At 40.5% G+C, this 24,172-nt stretch overlaps 2 protein-coding genes across 2 annotated transcripts; one reads left to right on the top strand and one right to left on the bottom strand.

Moving 5' to 3' along the window:
- Nucleotides 1-861: 861 nt before the first annotated feature.
- Nucleotides 862-7,472, bottom strand: rgs7bpa (regulator of G protein signaling 7 binding protein a). The gene is made up of 6 exons (XM_008336046.3): nt 6,476-7,472; nt 5,411-5,577; nt 2,814-2,944; nt 2,561-2,705; nt 2,049-2,119; nt 862-1,901 (listed from the first exon to the last, which is right to left on the bottom strand). The coding sequence occupies exons 1-6, from the start codon at nt 6,623-6,625 to the stop codon at nt 1,810-1,812; spliced, it is 756 nt and encodes a 251-aa protein (XP_008334268.1). The 5' UTR covers nt 6,626-7,472; the 3' UTR covers nt 862-1,809.
- Nucleotides 7,473-15,584: 8,112 nt separating this feature from the next.
- htr1aa (5-hydroxytryptamine (serotonin) receptor 1A a) lies at nt 15,585-17,747 on the top strand. The gene has a single exon (XM_008336047.3). The coding sequence runs from the start codon at nt 16,021-16,023 to the stop codon at nt 17,293-17,295; it is 1,275 nt and encodes a 424-aa protein (XP_008334269.1). The 5' UTR covers nt 15,585-16,020; the 3' UTR covers nt 17,296-17,747.
- Nucleotides 17,748-24,172: the final 6,425 nt, after the last annotated feature.

Here is a 24,172-nt window from a genome sequence, read left to right as displayed (position 1 = left end):
TAATATATAAGGCGCACTGTCGATTTTTGAGGAAATTAAAGGTTTTTAAGTGCGCCGTATAGTGGGGAAAATACGGTAGTCTGAGGGCCCAATATGACCATACAACATGTGGGGAGTTGAATATAAGAGGGGAAGATGTGAAGTGAAATTGTTCAATTGTTAAGATATGTTGAAACCTCTTATCTGAATTGGTTCAATTAAGTGCAACAGAGTATGCACATACACACACATATATATATATCTCAAATATGATTTGGATGTTTTGTTGATATCTGGCATATTGGTGTTTGGCTGTGTTTGGTAAAAGTTGCAGAGAGTGCATGTTGTTTATCCTATAGCTCTCAGACTTTGCTTCAATCATGTCAAGATATTTTTGGAAATTCAAAATTAAATTATTTTTTTTATTTTTTGAAGTCATGCACTTTATTTTAATGTGAACATAGTGTACATTTTATTAATTCCTTATTTATTTTGTAGTTCAGTTCTGTGTTACATGACAATAAATGGAAATTAAATAATTCATCATATGACGTCAGGTGTAAGTAAATCTAGACAGTGTCATTTAGATGATTATTTCCTCGTACAACTATNNNTAGGGAAAGGCAGCTGAGTTTAAAGGTAAAATATTGTCTTGATTAAAACCTTTTAAACAACTGATTAACATTTTTACTATAAAACTATAGATTTTTTTAATTCAAGAATAAACTTCTTGCAGCATGAAATGAAAATACTGAAGCTTTTTTACAAGATTTTTATGTTTGTCACTTGACTACTTTGTCCCCAACGTATCTTTTTTGTAAATTATGTAAATGTTTGCTTCTATCTAGTGGACAATTTAGAAATGACAAATACTCCCATCAGTTTCGTTTCAATAACAAAAGTTTATTAACAATGTAAAATGACATTTATCAGTTTGGACTACTGTACCTTCACCGTACCCTAAACGTTGACCACCTTTTATATGAAGCCACCACCGTGTCCGTGCCCATATATGCCGGTTAACTCGGGCAGACAGAGGTGGTCTCCGCTAATGTCATCAAAAAACACTCTTAACCAACCCGACCTGGCTTTGAAAATAATTCAGGGAACATTTCATAAAGATTATGCTTATATACAAGTCTAATGTCACAATTTATAGATATTGTGTGCAAAGAAGTCGTTTTTATGAGTACAGTGTCATATATTTAGTTTTTTGAAGCTGAAAAGGTAAAGCTTGATTACAGGTTCCTGGTTTATGGAAGACTAAATTAAGTACATTAAGAAGAAGAAAAAAACAAACAAGAAACAGAAAAGAGACACGACAAACTCTGAACACACCTGTCGTTTCAGACGGACAAAGGCATTGCTTTATCTCTGCAGTGACCGTCCTTTAAACATTCAGGCATCTAGTCATAAAGAGTTACATCATTTCCTGACAAAGTTAACATTTATTTTCCCTTTTTTAGAATATGAATAATCACAGCATTCTCTCAAGTTTTATGGTAGAGATTGAACATAGATCTCTCATTCCCTTTGACACTAGACAAGCAGGTATTGGCAATAATTTACCAAGGTGGAGGGCTGGAGGGGTTGTTGCAAAATATCCTAAAATATATGTTTATGACCTTTGTTTTCATTACACTGTAGTTACAATTTTTCTTTGTATTACAAAATAAAATTATAAAATGGGCAACCTTTAAAAAAAAGAAGAAGAGATAAGAGACAATTTATCTGAAAATGGCAGTAATAGATTGGCGGGAGACACAAGTGGTAGAGAACAGTGGGTAATGGTGTCTTTGTTGGTGCCTCCTACCAACGAAGGCAGGGCCCTTAGCTGGTTACGAGACAACACAGCCCGAAGAACCGCCTCTTTCTCTGTCGGACCAGTGGGTAGGGAGTCAGGTTCAGCAAACTGCTGTCATCTGGGCACAAGCACAAACGGACAGGCGTGCCATTTCTTTGTCATTGCACACACGTTTACAATCTAAGATTTTAAACTACAGAAAACAAATATAGTTTGGAAACTGAAGTTTGAGATAAAGACAAAAAAATAAAAACAGTTGTCTTACCTTGGTTCTTCAGTGGTAAAGGCATTGTCTCCCTGAGTTTACTGAGAAGGTTCTTCATTTCTCTCATATCTCTGATACATGAATAAAATATTTGACATTTATTACACTGTATTACTCTAAGATATTCTTTATATTACTCTTGGCAATGTAGTTTGTCATTGTTTGAAAAAAACAAAACAGGACCTCTTGCTGTATGTTTGGAAAATATTATGGTTGCGTTTGTGCATCCGAATTTGTTTTTCAAACCATCTTCAAAGTGGATTGTTTTAAAGATAAAAAGTAATTTATTTCTCCCTACCAACTAGAAAAAAACACTGCCCTGACTGTGTTGTCCTATGAGCCTGCTGTGTGCTCATAAGGACACCAGATGGCAGCTGCTGAAACGCTACTCTCTTGACTAAAGAACTGAAAAAAAACCCCACCATTTAAAACCATTAGACACCTACGAAAGCATACAGTTATGTAGTAATATCAAGTTTTATTATACTACCACGTGTTTTTTGACTACTCACTTTTCTATATTTTCAATGTCAGTGGCCACCAGCCAGCAGAGCTGAGGACAGTCAGTGGGGGAGGAGGAGGTGTCCTCCAGGATTGGGATGTCTGAGCTTTCTTCAATCTTACTATCCAACACAGGTGGACCGCAAGATTCTTTACCTAAAAGAAACAGACAACATTTAATAAAGGGTTCACCACACAACCAGACATTCTTCAGCAAAAGTACTTCAAATTGACAACTGCAGTAGTGTGTCTTCACACGCTGACCTTTTCTGTGCAGCTGCAGGGAGCCCAGCAGACAGACCGATTTGAGCATCTCAGTGATGTACATCTCCAGACAGCACTGCAGCTGGATGAAGAGCCTGCAGATCTCAGGGTGGATCTCTCCATCCTCTGGTCTGAAATGGCACAAAGCTTTGACTAATACTAGAATAAAATACAGACAGACCAGTGATTAATGTCACAGCTGGGAAGAACAGCTTGATTCTTTGAATTCAGCTGCAAAAGATCAGATTATCACTGTTTGGATAATATCCATTGTGATATTCTTAAATCTACATATACTGTATGTCGCTCATGCCAATATACAGGATGTAGCCTGAAGACTAATGTTCTGCTTACATATTTAATGACATCGAAGAAAATAGTATTAACTAAGCTTATGAACTGGAAAATCCAGTAAATACATAGAAATTAAATTTCGACAAATTAAATTTAGGACATCTGACACAGAGATGTTTTAATTGTTAATTTGTTTTTATTGTTACTGAAATTTAACACTTAATGACAACATCTGTCTTAGAACTTTTAACTGTCTGAATATGATAATAACGACAATAAACAAAAAATAAAAGAAAAAAATCAGATGTGTCCTCTGTATATATATATATGTGTGTGTATATATATGTGTATATATATATATATACATAAATACTGATAAATACTGATGAGAAGTCATCCGTCTTTTCATTTATTTCCGAGTGGTAAAAATGTCTTTGGCTGCTCTTGTCTTTATTGTTACCCAGAGTTGGAGATTGAAATTCCAACTCTCATTCACATTCACATTGTATAAAAAGTAAATAAATAAATAAGAGGCACCCAAGGAGAAAATAAAACATAAAAACTCCATCCCAGCACATTTTATTTAGCCCGGGCTGATGACTGGCTTTATGAGACACCGGAGCGACGTCACGACCGCATAAATCTTGTGCTCAAGGAGAAACTCCAGCAGGTGATGTGATTCAGTGGGTGTGATATCGAATGGGAAAGTGACAGCAGTGAAAGGTGTGAAACGTGCACCTGTTCCAAATATTTTTCACACAAATCATGCTGTTGCTCTGTGCTTATCTGACGGCGAGCATCTCCTTTGCCCGTCCCCGCCTTGTCACAGTTCCGCCATACAGTGGTGCTGCTGAAGCACAGCTGCCATCAGTGCTAGCCTGTTTATCAGCTTTGAGGAGAATCTGCATCACTGGAACCATTTAGTCAGTGTGGCTGCATTTGATCAAAGTGGAATGATCAGTGCTGAGTAATTCTAGCCTGCTGACTAATAGGTGATTAAAAAAAAAAATCTTTTTCTTTTACAGTAAAATTTTTAGTTGAAGAACTGATGAAAATGGCGCTGATGAAGCTGCTGATGTCTCTGTAAAGCCTCAGCATTGTTCCTATTTCTACACAGCAGCTGCAGGAAATTTAAGCACCGGTTCATAATGAATGGTGGGTGTTGTTTCAAAGTCGTAGGCCACATATAAATGTACAAATACAAGCTGTACAGCAGGCAGCATGAGAATGACATAAAGTGCGAAGCCCAGGGAAAACAAGTGGAAAACAGAGCAGTGTAGTTGGGTGTAATTTGAGCTTTGTTATTGAAAACCAACAGAAATGCTTCTACTCACAGTGCATGAGAGGAAGTACTCAGCAGACACATTAACTGGCTAGCCATGAGTGCATGTTAAAGCCTTTGTACATTTAATGGAAGGAGTTTGTCATGCACATAACAGAGTGAAGGTTCATTCATTCTTAAGTCATGGTAGGATACAGAACTAAAAAAGGCACAGAAGAGAACAGCTTCACAGCAAATGTAAACAGCTTTTGGTAAGAAAAAAATTAAATAATTTGGCAGATAAAATTGAAAAAAGAAATCGTGAGCATTTTCCGTTGTGTGATTTGTCACTGCGATAAACTTCAAATGTTGACATGTATAAACAGACGCTGCTGAAACTCCAAACACCAGCAATTACAAATATTCTGCAGGATTGTTGCTGCATCACTCAGCTCTGTTAGTAGCCTTTCTACACCCAATGGATGAACCAGGAGGAAGCAATTTGGCAGCGGTTGACTCCACATTACTGACATTATTATCTTTCACTTCCATTCTGCGTTGGGCATTAATGCATTGGGGCCAGCTAATGGGAAGTGCTCAGTTACAGCATGTTTTTGTGGTGGCTTCCTGGTAACAATTGCCGTACTGCAAACTCACTGGATTCATGTTAATTGAGCACACATTTACATGGTTTCTTTTGAAGTGCGGGGGAGCAGGCGTGAGTTCACATGTGCCTGTAGTAGGGACGCTGATGTAAATTAATCACGCGCTATACTAACAATGGCGACTTTAGTGGTTGCATAGTGTAGCCGTTAGCACATCTGCCTTACAAGCCGAGAGTCTTGTGGTGACCCGTTTAAGTAGCAAAGACTCACGCTGTAAATTTCCCTATTGTGAGACAAATAAGGGACTCAATTATTTATTTATTTTAATTAATATTTATTTACAACAGAGTTGCATGGCTATACCTTACTCAGTCAACACCAGGCCTAGCCAAGGGACCGTTTTCAGCACCACGGACAGCACCCGAGTGTGTACTCACCCTGATATCAAGGAGAGGCTGTGATGTGCTGCCCTCGCCATCTCGCAGCCCTTGGTGCGGGTCTTGAGCATTTCAGCCCGTAGAGAAGGGCAGTCGACAGTGATTTCGCCAATGGAGATGACCAGCTCACGGTACAGAGCCACAAGGGTATTGAATTCTTGTACGATCTGCAGGATAATTAAATCACACAAAGAAGTTAGATCATAAAACAACCTGAGTGTGTTCCTGTTATATAGAACTTTTCAGACAGTACTTGTTTGTCTCGTCCTGTGGGTGTACCCTTCTTTACTCCTGTTTTTTTCCCCATTACCTTTTCACCCTATCTTGTCCTCACTACTACTCCTCTCCCCCATGTTCTTACTCATGTGCTGACTCAGATTTCCCTGCATCCAAAGTGCCTATTTCCTTCCAACACAAATAACCTGCCAGTGTAGATACACAGTGAAACAGTCTGCATTGTCAGAGTGCACGGTGATCTTTATTGGCACTTGGTGCCATTATGGTAAATTTGGATGTTTGCACAGCCCATGGTCTTCAGGCCAGTGTGCAAATATTTGATGTATTTTGTCCAACTCTTGAGCATCCTGCTCCACCGGGGTGTGCGAGCACAGGGTCTGCACGAAGCTCACTGATGTATGAAAGGCTGAAGCAGGCTGAACGATCAATCTCACCAGCATCTGTCAAAACACAGGGCATCTGTGCCGTGGTCACCATCAACTCTGTGGGAAATCTTGTAATTCTTGTAATTTTCAAAACCAGTTCACATCACCTGCAGCTCGGCAACCTCGAGATTCAAATCACACATGCGACCTGAATGTAAGAATGGACAGCTTGGCTTCACAGCTGACAAAGCATTGTAAATTCACAGAGCTATTTTTAGGATCCACGGCCCCGTTACAGGCTCTTTTTTAAAAATTATTATTATTATTTTGCAGCTATTAACATCTGTCGCCTGTGGATCCTACAGACACGGGACAGCCGAGCCATTTCAGGCTCACTGACACAGCTCGGCTTTCAAACACTTATCAGAGGCACAATGCGGGCACTGACGTGTCGCAAACCTACCATTCTGCAGTCGGCCACAGCGCGCTGGGCTTTGCGGGTACTTTCGGTGCTCTCCCTCCTTTGTGACTCTCGGTAAGGAGGCTTGCCGATTTGGAATATGTTCCCGGTGGATCTGGGGCGGTTTTTGCGCCCATTCGATGCAGAACTCATGCATACACATCCACTAAATAAACAGCCCTAGGACAGAACGCTTTTGTCTTATCCCCCAACCACAAACTCCACCACTTTCTCCTTCCTCGCCACCCCGCACCTAATCGTCCTCTTCTTCGTTTTCACCTTAAGACAATAACCCCCCAAAATGCAGCTATTACTCTGTTGATCCCCCCCTGCCTTCCTCTCCTGGAGTATGTGACGGAGAGAGAGAGCAGTTATTTTCCTAGATGAGCTCCGGAGCGCAGAGAAAGTGCCGGATTAGCGCCTGCGACTCCTCTCCGCATTGCATTGACTGCAGCGGGGCGCAAGTCACCTTCACTCCAGCAGCACGCGGTGCACTGTGAAGACTTCACGCCCAACCCGGACTCCAGCTAGATGAGTTGTCTCCTGTGACGCACCGATGTCGGGAAACGGCGGGTATTCACGGGTGTTCTCCAAATGCAACCATTTTTTATGATTGCGCGTTTCCATTAAGCACAAATGAGAAGGACGATAACGATCTTTCCCTCCGCGGCGCAACCTCCTCACAGAGACGAAGGAGGAAAAAAAAAAAAAAAACCCGCTGTCAGTATCGTCCTCACCGAGAAGCTCACAGTCGACAGCCTCTTGGAGAAAAGGTCTTTTTTTCCCCCTCCCTCCCAGATATAAACTTAATAACAGTGTCACGGTCTGGATGCGTCTCCAAGTTTCCGTTGCCTCACTTTCTAACCTTGGGGAGGCAGTCGAAGACGAGCAGCTGCTACAGGCCTGACGTGGCTCTGTGGCTGCAAACACTGCGCACCCAATGGACGGAATACTAATAGGGCCCATCCAGTCAGACCCCCGCCTCCAGCTGCAGCTGCATCGTCGATGCTTTACACCAGGAGGTGCAAACATTTAAGGGGAGGCTGATTGGTTAATGTGCAAAATACGCCCAGGATGCTTTCATTAGGCATTTAATTAAGTCGCACCACATGTAACTGACTAACGTATAACATCATATTGTTATCCAATGTTTAACCACTTAATCGAAAAGAGTAAATATGTAATCAGTTTTAGGACATAACACATAAAAAATCACAAACAATTGTGATAAGAAAAAATCCAGTCAGTGAACATTAGGCTTTTTGTTGTTGTAAAAGCATTTGACCTTGACTTTGACTTTGACAGATTGTAGTTTTAATCAAGATAATTGTTACATAAAAATTAAAAATCAAATCAAATACCTGATATTTACCACCATGTTTTAATCTAATAAACTGAAAAGGTAAATTTTACATCTTGATTTATAATAAGTATTTTTCTGTCATCATGGGTTTTTTTTTTGTTTTAATTTTATTTGTTGTTGTATTTTCTGATAATGTTACCCTTTTGTGACATCATTCATTACACTTGGTTCAACAAGTTAAAAATAGAATGGTACTGGAGTCTGTTTTCATTACGTGCTCAAAAAGTTGGTAACATTGGCAACATTGGTGAATTTGGCAATTTAAACAACCTGGTGTTAATGTGGACCCTTTTTTTCCTTTTCTATAATGACAGTGATTTTATTCAAAATGATGAAAATTTGTGATTTTTCCCCTTGTAAATCCAACCCAGAGAGAGCAGCACAGGACATGATCTGCAGCCCATGTTACATTCTGTGGAGACAGAAACAGAGAACATTGGATTTCCAAAAATTCCCTCTTTATTTAATTATTCATGAACAACAACAAGTTGCTACATTGTTGTTTACACTGATGTTTTGATCGCAGTGTTATTTCACCTCAAAATACACTTTACTCTCATCCCTAATGTGTTCTCTAAGGTCAGAAAGTAGAAAAGAAGAGGTAGCAGAGGAAGCCGAATATGAAAAAGGCAATTATCCAGTTGACCGAGTGGATGTAGATGATCACCATGTCCATGTCAAAGCCCCAGCGCCGAGAGTCGCCCTGGAAATCTATAGCATCCAGATGGTAGCTGCCTCTGTGGGAGAACTGGCGTCTAGCAGTGGGACTGGACGGTCTCTGGAAGCCTGTATGTGTGTGAGAGAGACCAATGGAGCATGGCACTTCAATTACACTTGACCTAAATGTGTGACTACTGAAAAAAAAGTTCTGCATTACTTTTTTTTTTTTTTGGACAAATTTAGCAATTTATATATTTTTATTATATTTTTCAACTTTGCATATTTTTTAAACAAACGCGTGATTATTTTTTTGTTTGCTAATTATAACACAAAAGCAAAAATAAAAATACCTTGTGTATAATATAGTTATGATTTGAACAAAATTAAATTAAAAACTCACTTCCGAAGATACGGAAGAATCTTCTACAGCTTGGGAGAGGCCACTTTGAGTAACTGGTTCTTTGAAAATTCTGCTTTCGGGAGAGGTATTCATTTGGGAAGAACGTTCTTGCTGTTTGGTTAAGCTCTGTAAGGAAAGACAAAGAGAGAGTCACACCGCTTCATTTGGAAAACAAAGATAATATTTCATTTACACAGTATTTTGAGCCCAGTCCAGACTCTCTCATTTTCTTTTTTTTCCTCTTTCACTATGACCTTGGCTTCAGTAATCAAAACAAGGATCTAATCTTCTATCCTCGTCATGTAATCACTAACAAGGGCCCTCAGTGAGTCTGCAGTGCTCGTACCCACAATCTGTTCGCCTCTTATGACCGTTGCCGCTCACTTTCTGCGACGTATATCCAAAAGTAGGTCAACTTGACTTACACAACTTCATTACTCATTCATGGATTTTTTCCAAATCAAGCCGCAGCCTTTGTAATCAGTGTGGCGTAATTGTGAGGTTACATGAAACATGCATGTGTGAATGCATCATAGGTGTAAAGGCACATTATTTCAGTGGACTGTGTTGCACTTTAGTGTTAAGAAAATATTGGGGCAGCAATACTTCCTGCTGTAAAAAAAAAGCTGTGCACTCCGATTTCCCAGAGAATCTCTCTCATTCCAATCATAATCGCTGTAATAATGTGTGTTCATTCTCTCCTAGTGGGTGACTCATCTTGTCAGAGCTGAGATCCGCTCTGCTCCATATAGGACATGTGCTGCAGATATCATTTCCTCAACAACCATGTACAAACATACAGAACGCCATGGCTTTATGCTTTATGCTCCTACCGTAGACACTCATTTACTATGTGAAGAGGTGAGTTGAATAATATTGATGCATGTTTTAGTGATTTACTGATTTTGTTTTGTCTGGCTTTGTTTGGTGCCCTTTGCTGACCTTTTTGAAAGAAGACGTGTGTGATCACTGTTCTGCAGAGGGGACAGGGGGTGTTGGTGGGGCTGTTCTTAGCCAGGGTCCTTAGGCAGGGTTCACAGAAGATGTGGTTGCATGGGTGGCACATATAAGGACTGAAGTAAACATCCAGGCACACTGCACAGATGTAACCTTCTTTGTCTCCAGGGCTTATGTCACCATCATCACTGCTGCTGCTGCTGCTGCTGCTGCTACTGCTCCTGCTGCTGCATGTGTTTCCTGTTGAACTCTAGGTAAGCAGGAAAAAACAAAAAACAAACTAGTCATTTCTGAAAGTAAAAATCATTGGCAGAAAACAACAGAATTGCATGTGTTTCTAAAGCCCATCAACATTACCAACAGAGTGTTATTCTTAACCTATATTGATATAATTTTACCACAAAATATTTTTCAACGTTCTAGGGTCCAGCACTGAACAATTAAAAGTACTAATAAGAGGTACAAAGATAGCCATGTTGTACAAAACAGAGGAAGTGACTTAAAGTGAAAAATATGTATAAAATTTGTATGGTTGGAGTATTATACAGTGGGGGTGCTAAAGTCTTCTGCGGCTGGATCACCAGTCAAACACAGGGCCACATGTAGAGACCACCAACCAAATACACCCAGCTCCATATGTATGCTTTATTTTACAGTGTCTAATTAATCTGATGTCAAACATACAAATATATCTTCTTGCTACAGTATAAGGCACTGAAGGCTTTTTAACTGCGTGGCCTCCGTGCTGAGGACAGTGCTTAGATACATTGACTAAGACGAAAACATATGCAAATTAGACAAGAACGATGGGCTGGAGATTTGAACATTTTGCATATGACATGTCTTAAGGCTTCACTACAGATGTTATTGTAAGAAAATCATAAGTGAAAATTAATTCCTTCCACACCAGAGTGGTCCCTACATTACACCTGATTAGAAGAGTGTAAACGTTCCTGTCTGTCTGTGTCTGTCTGATGTGTGAGGACACAAGTGCATCAGGTGTGAGTTAACATCAACATCACATCATCAGAGAGAGAGAGAGAGAGAGAAGTCTACCCCCGCTGTGGGCTTCAGTCAATATCCTTTACATGTTTCTGAGGATTTTAGCTTTTTCTGAATTCTCCACTGTAGGATTTCCCTTAAGTCATAGTTTGAGCCACGCATTTCTCTAGAATGAAATGTATTTGTGTTCACAGCAGAGGGCCAGTCCTTTGTTATGTTAATATAGTTGAAATATTTTATGTTATATACACTGCAGTACGTTTGACAACTCAAGCGCTAAAATCCCTCCGTTGTCCTCAGCATCTTTCAAGTGTCTCCGAAGCCACACTCAGACTCCAGTTTCCAAATCCCCACAGGAAGTCACATGAGAGGATGTAGCAGAACTCAATTTTAAAATCATATCCCAAATCAGTCTAAGACTGTGTCAGTGGACCCCCAGGGAGTGGTGTCTGGAACTCCACATTAGAAGGAAGCTCAACAGTGAATGCAGAGTTATTACCACCTCCACACCCAAGGGGAGCTCCAGGGACTTCCCTGTCACATCAACCACACTTCCCAAGGTGTGTCATCAACACAGGAGAGGAAACACACACCCAAACAGCTTGCATGTAATCAGGCTCTGCCCTGGAAACGTACACTGTTATATAGCAGCTCTGTCTTGGATACAACGGCCGCGCATCTACATAAACAATATTCTAGCACATAAAAACAAAAGTGACAAACAAACCAATGGGGGTTAGTTTGAGCACAGAGTGGACATTGATAACTGGGATAAATGTTTAGGCCAGTAGAGAACTACTGCAGAGTAAAAATATAATTTTGTTAATGGAAATGAATAACTATGACCTTAATCTTTGATAAAACCACAGTTATGTCATTTAAGTTTTCAAAAAAAAAAAAAAAATTTTTTTTACACACAAGGTGAAGCCACACACTGACCTTTGGCTGACTTTGTGAGTGCTTTTGTCAATTTGATTGAAATAATCCATGAGCAAAAATGTAGTGAATTAAATTGGAAACTGTATCGTTCAGTGCCAAATCATATCAACTGAAGGCTGAAAAACTAATTTCAAACACAAATCTGTTCGCCTTTAAATTTCATAATACATACTTTTCTTGCAAAATGTCTTTTTTGAAATGAGATGGAAATGAATGTAAGACTGAAAGTGGAAGTTGTGACAAGACCTGGTGCTTTCAATAAATTATGATGAATGAGCAGGAAAGCTTTCTCAATTTACACTCAATAAATCAAAGATGGCAGAAATGGGGGAAATACATTTAGTCTTATATTGTCTGGGCATTAGAGAGAAAGATCGATATCACTGTGTGTGTGTGTGTGTGTTGTGTGTGTTGTATGCGCATGTGCTGAGCATAAAACAAGAGCAGCAATTAGTTTAGCATAGCATGGGCGACAGGATGAGCACAACAGTGTTCAGTTAAATACTTAACAATTTGAATGAGTGAAAATGAACTCATCATTAGCTGTGATGGTGTTGATGTTGAGGGGCCTTGACAATTGTCTTATCTACAAAAGGGGGCCCTGCAGAAAAAACATGCTCTAAGCTTTTTAAGCTTTTTAAAATTGTTATTCCTTTAGCAGAGTCAAGTTTTTGACAGCTTTTTTATTAAATAAAACTCATAGTGCAGCGAAGATTTTGTTGATGCTCCTTTGATAGATAATCTTGATTCTTTATATAATAGTAGCTTTTTTAATGCACGTCTGGGTGATGTTTTTGTTTTTCTTATTAAGTTTACTTTCTTGTTGTTTCTTCATATGCGGATTACAGTGAATATTAAGAAATGTGTACAGACATCTGTATGAAACAGTTGCTTCATAGTTGATTATATTATGGCTTTAAAAACAGACATCAATAATAACAACCATGTGAGGGTTAGGGTTAGGCTAATGATAATTTAAAATTAATTGTGCGTCTTGCATGTGATACATATTTCAACCCAGACATTAACTTTTTTATAAACTCATTTTCAATACATATAATTTTTTTTATAAAATAAACATTCTTTGTCTGATTTAATGACAGAAGTCTGATTAAACAATATTTTGTTGCGTTTGTCACCTGTCGCTTTTCATGACATGGACTCTGTCTCCACACCTCGTGTCTTCTCTGCCTCCGTCTCCGACAGTTGCTCCTGTTGTTCTCTTTGTTACTTGTTTTTCTCCCTATGGCGTGTTCAGAGGTTTGTCCTCCTGCAGGGGTCACAGTATGACTGATCACCTCTGTCACACCATGGGCTCCCTCCTCTTCATCTTCCAGGTTCTCATCCTCATCCACCCCATTCTTCTGCTCTTCCTCCTCATCATCATCTTCTCCTAACTCCAGGCTCTGATGTCTTGACAATTGTCCAGTTGTTGCCCCAGCTTTTACCTCCATCGAGTTATCTGGTTCTCTGGGTGAACTTGGTTGTGCTTTCTTGGGTGAAAGCCTCTGAGGTGAGGGAGGTGAGAGTCTGGACTGAAAAGGAGACTCAGAGGGTGAAGACGACACGTGCTTCATTGTGGGCTGGAGAGACTGGGCCGACAAACTGATGTTGTTTGTCTGGGAACATCCAACACACAAAGGTCTGGAACAGTTGTGTCCACGCTGTGAGCTGTTAAAACTTTCTCCAAAATCCCAGGCACCAAATAATTCCACACTCGAGCGACTTCTCTGCAAACTCCTGGGGGTTCCTTCTTCCCATTTTTCCTGCGCTCTATCTCTAAGAAATCTACCAGCCTTTTTTTGCCTCAGTTTTCCACTGCTTATTGGTATTTGCTCATCAAAGTCCTGGTTTTCGGGGCTCCACGCTCCTCTGCTGTCCTTATTACTGGTCTTCCTGTGCGATTTTCTCCCAGGTAATGGGGGCCTCACCAGGCGCTTCACACTTCCCTCTTCTGCTTGAGCAGAACTTCTCAGTTTAGGCCTCACTGCCTTCACGTGTTGTGCGTCATCATAGCCCTTTTCTTTGCTCTCATCCTCAGACCTACAGCCTTCAATTCCCCTTGAGATATTTATCTCAACATCCTCCAACCAGGAGTCCATGGTGATGCTGTTGGATGCCTCAGGCACCAGCAAAGAGATTCTGTTTCTTCAATCGAGCCTTTTCCTTTATTGGTGTATCTAAGTCCAACATCTTTTGAATGTACAGCGTCCAAGTCTTTTTCAAAAATAAGGACAGGAGGAGGTGAGCCCTGTACTCCTCTGGCCCGTCCCATCCTACTACTGTTACTACTACATCTCAGTGGGACATTCTACAATGTTGACACAGACAAAGACCCTTCCATGAGCCCCGTGACAATAGTTGCACTGTTCACTGTGCACTGTATTGTTCAGCGCGGCCTATAGAAACCTCTCTTCACGGTCATTGAACAGGATGAAAAAGATGAAAAAGCCAGAGCAGTCTTTACACATCACATCCATGTGGTGTCAGCATTTCTTATTCATTCATTGATTCATTCATTATGTTGCTTATAATGTAATTTGAAATAATACTTTACAAGAATTGTCCTACAGCTCTAAATCAATATTGATTTAAATTTACTTTTATTTCAAAAGAATGATTTTATTTAAGCTTTTTTTGTTAGTAAATATTTCATTAAGTTTTCCTTCTTTCATCCTGTTACCTTTATACTTTTACTTTTTCTCCGGATCAAATTATTATCCAAACACCTGTTTCTTATAAGAGCTCCTTTTTAATAAGTCTAGAGACCACTGGCTTTTATTATTCAGTTTAAAACAGCACCGGATGTTTATAGCTGCTCTAGGTTGTGACTGTTTAATTAACTGTCAACGTTTGAATGGTGTTTAATTAAGAAACCATTTGGGATGGTTGTACTGGAAGGCAACATTATATGAAGGCAATTAAGTCTGAAACCACTAGTCAGGTTTCAGTGCTGACCATTAGACAAAAAACAGTTTTGGCAAAGTTGAGTTTGTGGTTTAAACTCCAAAAAGTCCAGCCTCGGAGAAGGTGTTATTTTTTATTTTTTATTTATGGTCAGTCTGAAAGTGTGAGCCGTGGATCAATTTGTACCACAGACTGAATAACAAGTGGTATTTATTTTTAATCTACGTCAGTCTGCACTATAGACTGAGGCACTGCACTATATAAAATAATAGTTGTATTTAATTATTTATGTAATAATGAAAATATATCATGGACCTCATTGTGAATTCCCTCCCCCCCAACCACTCCCCCTCCCACACACACACACACATACACACAAACACAATCACACACACACACACACACAAACACACTGCTGATACGTGGAAAAATCGAAAAACCGGTCCGCGAGGCAAAAGGATTTGAGGACCACAGCGCTACTGGAAGGTTGATCAGACACCGTTTGGTGCACTACACATTGTTATCAGCAGATGGCAGCAGCTGTCCTCGCTGAATTGTTGTGACGCTGTCCCTGGTGCTGAAACCACAATTCTTTAGCGCTTTCTTTCATCCGGGCTTTAATGTCCAACGAGAACAGTCTTGTCCCTGTCCTAATTTCACACTGACGACCTTTAACTTATGATAAATGTGTGTAATGTTTGATTTTGACTAAAATACTCTTATAAATACTTTTATATTTCGCGTTTAAACTAACTCGACTAGCCCAACAAAAAAGTGAGTCGTTATTTTCCCTGTTATTCCTACCTCTTACCATCATAAAGGTAATCCGAATAGAGCGACTCTAAGTAAATCTAAGTAAATCCAAAGTAAATCAGAGGAAAAGGAGAAGAAAGTAGAGGAGACTGTGCGTCTTCTTCGGTTGTCTGTGATGAAAAACTGAGCAACTCGCGCAGCACAGGCATAAAACTTCAGGGCGACCTTCTCGCCTTCTGACGTATTCAAACCAGCTGGTATAAAGGAGTTCTCGTCGTCACAAGGCTCAGATGATAACTGTACGAGTTAGCGCTCCCGGCTGTCAACACTTCAGGGCCACAGCACGCCCCTCCACACGCACACGCACGCACATACACACACTCACGAACACGCCTGCGTCATGCGTACTGAGAGAGACGGCACGAACCCGGTAACTCCGATGGACCCCGGTAAAAGACACCGCAACAGCAGTAGCAGCAGTTTGAGGGGCTGACGGTGTCCTTCCCAACAGCCTAGCTGTGCGCCCTCACAACTGAAAAAGTTGTGCACTTTTACCGCGCTCCAATTATGGATTTTATAACAAGCATTAACGACAGCAACACAACAAGCGGTTACCATCAAAGGATGGACGTGGTTGGAGACTGGGACGGATCCGAGAATGGGACGCGGTTTCGGTCTCCACCCGATGTGAAACTGAGTTACCAGATTATCACCTCTCTGCTCCTGGGCGCTCTCATTCTCTGCTCAATATTTGGCAATGCGTGCGTCGTGGCAGCCATCGCGCTGGAGAGGTCTCTCCAGAATGTGGCCAACTATCTGATCGGTTCTTTGGCTGTAACAGACCTCATGGTGTCGGTTTTGGTTCTGCCAATGGCCGCTCTGTATCAGGTTTTGAACAAGTGGACACTTGGACAAGAGATCTGTGATTTATTTATCTCTCTGGATGTACTGTGCTGCACATCATCCATCCTGCATCTGTGCGCAATTGCCTTGGACAGATACTGGGCCATAACCGACCCCATTGACTATGTAAATAAACGGACACCAAGGCGAGCTGCGATCCTGATTAGTGTGACCTGGTTAATTGGTTTCTCCATCTCTATACCGCCCATGTTAGGTTGGAGGAGCGCAGAGGACAGAGCGGACCTTGACGCCTGCATCATCAGCCAGGACCCGGGCTACACTATCTACTCCACATTTGGCGCATTTTACATCCCTCTTATCCTCATGCTGGTCCTGTATGGGCGAATATTCAAAGCTGCTCGTTTTCGGATTCGGAAGACGGTCAAAAAGACAGAGACCACAAAAGTATCAGACAAGTGCTTGACCATTTCCCCGGCGATCTTCCACAAGAAAAGCAACGGCGAGGCCGGGAGCAAAGGCTGGAAGCGCAGCGAGTCCAAGAACAACTCTCCGTGCGTAAACGGTGCAGTGAGGCACGGGGATGAGGGAGAGTCCCTGGAGATCATAGAAGTTATGAGCAACTCCAAGACCCACCTGCCCCTCCCCAACACCCCGCAGTCCTCTCATGGCTACGAGAACATGAACGACAAGAACTCGGGGGCGAAGAGAAAGATCGCCCTGGCCAGGGAAAGGAAAACGGTGAAAACACTGGGGATCATCATGGGGACATTCATCTTCTGCTGGCTGCCCTTCTTCATCGTCGCACTTGTGCTGCCATTCTGTGCAGAGCGCTGCTACATGCCCGACTGGCTGGGCGCAGTCATCAACTGGCTGGGCTACTCCAACTCTCTCCTCAACCCCATCATCTATGCTTACTTCAACAAAGATTTCCAAAGTGCTTTCAAGAAGATTATCAAATGCAAATTCCACAGACCGTGACCGCGTGCGGGCTGTCTGGGTCATAGATGGACAACAGGGAAACTGATTTCCCGGACTCTCTTTCAGGGAAAGTCTCTTTTAGGGGTGCGTTTGAGAACCTTGTACAAATAAGAAGCCCTAGGTCAGCGGCCACTGATGAGACGAGACAAGACAGGAACTCTGCCGCTCTCTTAATGTACGAGCTCATGTTAGTTCAGTGTTAGTCGCTACAGTGTATAGCCTATACAGTATATGCGTCGGCAGCCATCGTTGTATTGCCATGCAAGACGTGTCATGTGCTGATTCCATACTACCAATCATGAGACACGCGGGGGATTTCCATCCTTACACCATGAGCTTTGTAGCACTGAAATAATAATAATAATTATGATAATAATAAAACAATCAAAGCCTGTCCTTAAAATGACATGAGTTCACTTTTTCCAAATGTCAAGTCTTGATTCTGAATATAAATCTGGGTTTATTATAAAGAATGACACTTCTGAACTGCAGCTGTCTCATCATTCATCGTCGTTTAGTAGGGCACAGGGAATTCACCCTTTACCTTATTGTTAAGGCATGAAACAACACAGAGAACCTATCTATATGCTATGACAGGCCACATCGATGCCACAGAGTAATATGGCCATCAGTGTGTAATACAGTATGTCGGGGGTCATATATCAAAAATGTATAAAACAAACACAGCTGTCTATCTATCAAATGCACCATAAGGTCAGCAGCAAGAAAACATGTTTTTTCTTTCCATCTAAAACCAAAGTTCACATCATTTTATGAATAAATGTTTTCACAGCAGACATGAACCCAGAGAGAAGTGTGACAGCACTGCTACAGTAGATTAAATACACAGATTAAGACAGTTTTTAGTGTATATGTGTTTAGTGTATGGCATATATGGATAAATATTCTTAGATATTAATATGTAAGAATATTTCTATTTTTTTACACTTTTTTACTTTTTTAGTGTGCAGGAATTGTCTTAAACCAGTGAGTCATCCAAAGCAGAGCAGCAGGTGGTGGTAGTAGAGGGGTATCTCAGCCCAGGTGAGCCCTTGAAAACTAACAGTTAAACCTTTTAATGTCATTAAGAGCATTTGATTTATTGTTTTGTGAGATGAGAATTTCTGCATTAGATTTTTTTTTCCATCAAAACATAATTTTCTAAGGGCAGACTTTCATCACATTGGGGTCTGGATAATAATGTGCTCTAAAACAGTTCTGGAGTCGGTGAAGCCTGTCTGGGTATCTTTATTTCACAAACATTTGGAGGTGTGCAGCTCCAGAGCTCAGTGCGAAGTACCCAGAGAGGGGCATGTTATTTTTGTTCTGCTAAAATATTTGATCACCTGCTATTTTTATATAATCGTCAAAGCTAAATCTACGTTACTTAGAGTTGCTCTGTATAACAGAATTAGTTTAAAACAAAACAACAATACTGCATCACTCACTGATGGAGCTGTGTATTTAGACCTGCACCCCCTACAGGAGAAAATGTGAGCAGCATGCTCTTTCTGTGTAGGTTCCGGACTCTATTAAATTAAAATTATTATTATTATTATTATTATTATTATTATTATTATTATTATAAATGTTTATTTAAGTGTTAAAACGGCTGAGTAATTGTAACGGAAGAACAGTAGGGTGGTAGGGTGAACGTCATCAACACCACTGTTCCTCTGAGCCAGGGATATTCTTTTTCCATCCGACCACAGCTGCTCCGCAGTGAGTCATTGTGACATCAGCACACTCAAAATGCTTTTGGGCAAATGAATCCCATAACTGTGACCTGCAGGTGAAGTTCTGGGCCGATGCCGAGCTGCTGAGCCGAGGGTTGAATATAATATGTCCCATTTGTGAGTGCAGCTCCATGTGAAGACCATTAATGTCATTACTTTTTGAACCTGATATGAAATCACCAATCTGTCCACCTTCTTTAATCTGCACAGTGATATCAGTTCTCTGGATTGGAGCACTGCAATAACCTCACTGACACTGGGAAGATGGGGGGGGGGGAGTGGCATGAGTAGGTGGGTGTGGTGTAATGATGCAGGAGCTTTTCTGCCACAGAAGTGAGGAAAGGATTATTTGAAATGTGACAATAACACAGAGATTACACATGGCTTATCACGTCTGTCCCACTGGCCTCAAATGAAGGTAAAGTGTGTTCGATTAAAATAAATTAATTAATAATTAATTCAAGTATATGAATTAGGGCAGTGGTTCTCAAACTGTGGTACGCGTACCAAGCACTATCTAGTGGTAAGTGGAAAATCCGTATTTTCACTTTTCACTTTCACAATTTTCAATTGAATAAATCTGAAACATACCAGGCACAATTAATACAACATTTAGAAAAAATATGTATCTACTTGTGAGATTATGAAATAGGAAGTCTGGTCTTTTTATTTATTTACCTGTTTTTTTGCTGCACTGCAAATCTGTTGCTCACGTATAAGCACAGGCAGCACAGAATCATGGGATCACTTGCAAGTTGAACGTGGAACGAGCAGGGGAATTCTAATGTTATGTCATGGTGGTACTCAGAGAGATCGATGTTTTCTCAGGTGGTACAGAGTAGAAACAGTTTGAGAAACACTGGTTTAGGGTGTAATGAAAGAGAGTAGTGTTATAGTGTTTTTGATAAATTAGGTTTTTTCTATTTTCACATGTCAAATCGATATAAAATCACAGCTGCTGTTTGAAATGTTACATCCGGACTACTGTTTCAGGGTAATGTTAAGATTAGACAGGTTAAAGGGAGGTGTTTATAGTTTTGTTTTTCAAATAAATAGTAAAATAGACAAAAAGGAACTCTGACTGAAATGTCTTACAGTAAAACCCTTTAACCTTTTCGAAAATCATCTAAATTAACGACCAAAATGCAGTGGAACCTCGACATATGAGTATTTCAAGGATTGCAATGCAAGCATTTGAGTATATTCTAGCTTTGCGATATGAGTAAAGATTTGATATACGAGCACGCTTACAGAACTAATGTTAGGTGACCGAGCCCTCAGCTTCTGTGATTTTCTCTCTATTTTGTTAATTATTCTTCATAATAGTGATGAGTCCTAAGAAAGTGAGTGGTAAGGATGGTAGTGAGTCAATAAATATGAGCGTGGTGCCCGCGTGAGTGATCAGCACGCATGTATGATCGCAGTACATCCACGATATGTACCATCTTAAAGTAAAAAACAAATAATACGGTAGTTAAGTTAATTATAAGTTTATGTAAGTTACGTAGTGTATGTGTAAGGTACGGTATGGAATCAAGTGTCTACGTACGGGCCAACTCTCTCTCACTCCTTCCCTCCCTCCTCCTCCTCCCCACGTCTCCATTAGCCTCTACTGTATCGTCTGTCTCGAAGATAAGAACTCATAATTAAAACCACCTTTTATTTTATATCACAGGAATCCTTATATACTATATATTTTGTGTGTGTCTCTATAGCAATTCAAAACATGTTTTTTCCATTGTTTTTTAGAGGCCCTAGAGAAAACGAGAACAAATTAATTATTTTTCTGTTATTTCTTACGGGATTAGAGATACGAGCACCTCAAGTTACGAGCTCGGTCCTGGAATGAAATATGCTTGTATCTCAAGGTTCGTAAACTTTTTGTTTAATTCACATGGCTGTACATGACACAGTTGAATACAGATAGGAGTTATAGCAAATAAAAAAAACAAAGCCTGCCGGTTCTCAAGTCTGGGCTGATTGCAGTCTAATATAGGCTGAATAGCTGCTGTATGTTTGCTGTGGACTAATATAATGAGCCACTCTCAGGGGCTGAACAGTTACAGGGGTGATATAGAGAGAAACAAACCTGTCAGTAGACAATATGAGTGGATGAGCAGATAGCAGGAAAACAAAGTGGCCGGAATGAGGTTTAAACATCAACAGGAAGAGGGAAGACAAGGAGAGAGTTACCATAACTCAACCATGACTCGGCACAACAACCTCCCTCACCATCTTCACCTTTACGACCTTTTGACCCTTTACGGTCATTTAATACTTAATCCTAAACTTTATAATCTTCTCAATGATTTCAAAGCCCACTGTCTGATAAATACCAGAAGTTCTTTGTGTGTCTTTGTCTCTGCCCAGGAGAGGAGCTGCCAGCAGTGAGATATAAATATTTTCTATTCGACAGGTTTGTTGTTCCCATTTACAAACCTCCTTTCCAGGAAGCTGACAGGAAACAGAAGAAAGAAAATAATGAAGAATTTTTACTTTTGCATAATTTGTTAAACATAACTCATTTTTACATTCCAAAAGGTTGCAGTAGAAGCAAAGTATTACCCTGGGTCACTTTCTGTCTTTTATTATTCACTTTTGAATCAGTTATGAACTGAGGATTGTAGTTCACAGTTAGACAACATATCAATAAGATGAAGTTTAACGATGCATTAAAAATAAATTCTCCACAGGGAACAAGGCCAGCTGGAGATTCACGCCAATAGTGCATGTCATTTAAAAGTTGTCTGCTACTTTTCAGTAAACATAGTTGCGCTTAGAGTGTGTATCAGTATTTTCTTAGTATTTAGTTTCTATATATATATATAATAACATCCATCAACTGTGCTGTTAGAACTGGGATTTAGAACTGGATAGTCACATTTTTAGTATGAGTATTTTAATACTGTATCAGGCCAGATAATCATATCGCTATATAATGCATATACTGTATATCACCAGTGACATTTTATTTTTAGTACTTTTTAAAAAATCAATCTGGACATACTTCTTCTTTGCACCTTTTGTTTTAGAAAAAAAAATCAAACATTTGTTTTTTCTAAAACCAATGAGATTTACCTTGTTTTGTAGTCCTTCTCACAGAAGCTCAGGCCCAGAGAAGTTGACTCAACATTTCTGAGCAGAACAAATGGTTGGATCTCTGCTTGATTCAATCTCTGCCAGGAGAGATTTCAGATGCAGCCGCAGACGGTGTTCAGCCACAATGACTTTTTAAAGTCATTCTGAGCCCATGTGACTGTGTGTTTGGTCCTATGCTGCCTTTGTCCCAATTTTTATTTTGGAATTGGGTTTCTGTCGACTGAAACCCCTCTCTCTGTTCAGAGGTAAGCTACTGAGCTACATCTCTCTTTTTTTGAGTAATTATAAAAAGGACTTTGTACAGTGTTATGGTCTGTTTCTCTTTTGCAGCAGTGTTCCAACACGATAGACATGATGGCTCCCAAAACTTTCAGGCAAGACGGGCAAACTCATCAGTTTAATGGAGATCAGGCATCACTTATTCAAGGGCAGCACCACATTGAGAGAGACAAAAGAGTAAACCATTTACAGAGACAATAGAATCACACCGTTTCTAGCCTGTTAAAGTTTTTTTTTTCTTAATGTCGTAAAGAACTCTCTCTGCATCTTACTGAACTAGATTCAACAATTTAAAGCTGCTTGGTCTACATTCACTTCCCTCTGTCATTTGTGTCCCAAAGGACCCACTTGGTGCCTTTCAATAAGTATCATCTATCTAAAATAGTGATAGGATAAACCGTGTGTGCAGACACTGAGTGGATGAAGCCGAGTACCGAACACCGGCCGTGTGACAGAAACGTTATCTGCGTGACAGTCGAGGAACAAAAGGCACTCCAAACAAAACAAGACCCTCTCACTTAGCCCCGGGCTGTGAGTACTCTGCCTTTGCTCATTTGTCTGTGTGGGCATCTCTCTCTCTCTCTCTCTCTCTCTCTCTCTCTGTGTGTGTGTGTTTTTTGCAGGGAGTGTGTATTCATGTTTATAGTCTGATGATGTCGAGGCTATTTAAAGGTATAATGAGTAAGATTCCTTTACAAAATAACCAACACAGTCATACAAACCTATAGTTCTGTGTTTAAATATTCTATAATGTTTTTCTTTTTTTTTCTTCTTCTTCATTTGCCATTTAATAAGACACATGTGTGAAGTTATTATGACCAAGTAAAAAAAAGGGCCAACAGGTGGCAGTAATTCAACTCTAAGAAACAACAGAGGGTAAGCTTAATCATCCACTGAATTTGGACCAGTTGAGAACCATTGATCTAAACAAACCTCCACGGCTAACCTTTAAAAAGAGAAGTTTTTAAAGGTCAGTTATGACACAGTTCAACTGCAGTAGATCATTAATCATAATTAAAAAGCATTTTTTAATTTATTTTTTCTACTCTAGTAAGAAAATGTAAAAAAATAAATTTACTTGAATTTATTTAATTGATTAGAACAACATTTACATGTGAGTTTCCATTACAGTTGCAGTTATACTATAGTATATATCCATCCATCCATCCATCCATCCATCCATCCATCATCAACCGCTTATCCAGGGCTGGGACACTTCCTCAAGCTCTTCTGAGGGGACCCCAAGGCGTTCCCAGGCCAGCCGAGTGACATAGTCGCTCCAGCGTGTCCTAGGTCCCTCTAGGTCTCCTCCCAGAGGGACAGGACCCGAGCACCTCCCGAGGGAGGCGTCCGGGGGCCATGCGATGTGAATGCCCAAGCCACCTCAGCTGACTCCTCTCGATGTGGAGGAGCAGCGGCTCTACTTCGAGCTCCTCTCGTGTGACAGAGCTCCTCACCCTATCTCTAAGGGAGCGCTCTGCCACCCTGCAGAGAAAGCTCATTTCAGCCGCTTGTATCCGGGATCTCGTTCTTTCGGTCATGACCCAGAGCTCATGGCCATAGGTGAGGGTAGGAATGTAGATCGACCGGTAAATCGAGAGGTTTGCCTTTCGACTCAGCTCCTTCTTCACCATAACGGACCGATACAGCAACCGCATTACTGCGGCCACTGCACCGATCCGCCTGTCCATCTCACGTTCCATCCTACCATCACTCGTGAACAAGACCCCAAGATACTTAAACTCCTCCACCTGAGGCAGGAC

The sequence above is a fragment of the Cynoglossus semilaevis genome, chromosome Z, assembly GCF_000523025.1.
Source record: "Cynoglossus semilaevis isolate Cse_v1.0 chromosome Z, Cse_v1.0, whole genome shotgun sequence".
Classification (NCBI taxonomy): domain Eukaryota; kingdom Metazoa; phylum Chordata; class Actinopteri; order Pleuronectiformes; family Cynoglossidae; genus Cynoglossus; species Cynoglossus semilaevis.
This window is presented reverse-complemented; position numbering and strand designations above follow the sequence as displayed.

What these genes read in the sequence shown, in the direction of transcription:
- rgs7bpa (XM_008336046.3), bottom strand. Translation starts at nt 6,625, where the DNA reads ATGAGTTCTGCATCGAATGGGCGCAAAAACCGCCCCAGATCCACCGGG. An exon ending in AGCCTCTCCTTGATATCAGG is followed by an intron (nt 2,945 to 5,410) that starts GTGAGTACACAC and finishes GTGCCATTTCAG; the next exon opens with ACCAGAGGATGGAGAGATCC. An exon ending in TTTACCACTGAAGAACCAAG is followed by an intron (nt 1,902 to 2,048) that starts GTAAGACAACTG and finishes GCTTGTGCCCAG; the next exon opens with ATGACAGCAGTTTGCTGAAC.
- htr1aa (XM_008336047.3), top strand. Translation starts at nt 16,021, where the DNA reads ATGGATTTTATAACAAGCATTAACGACAGCAACACAACAAGCGGTTAC.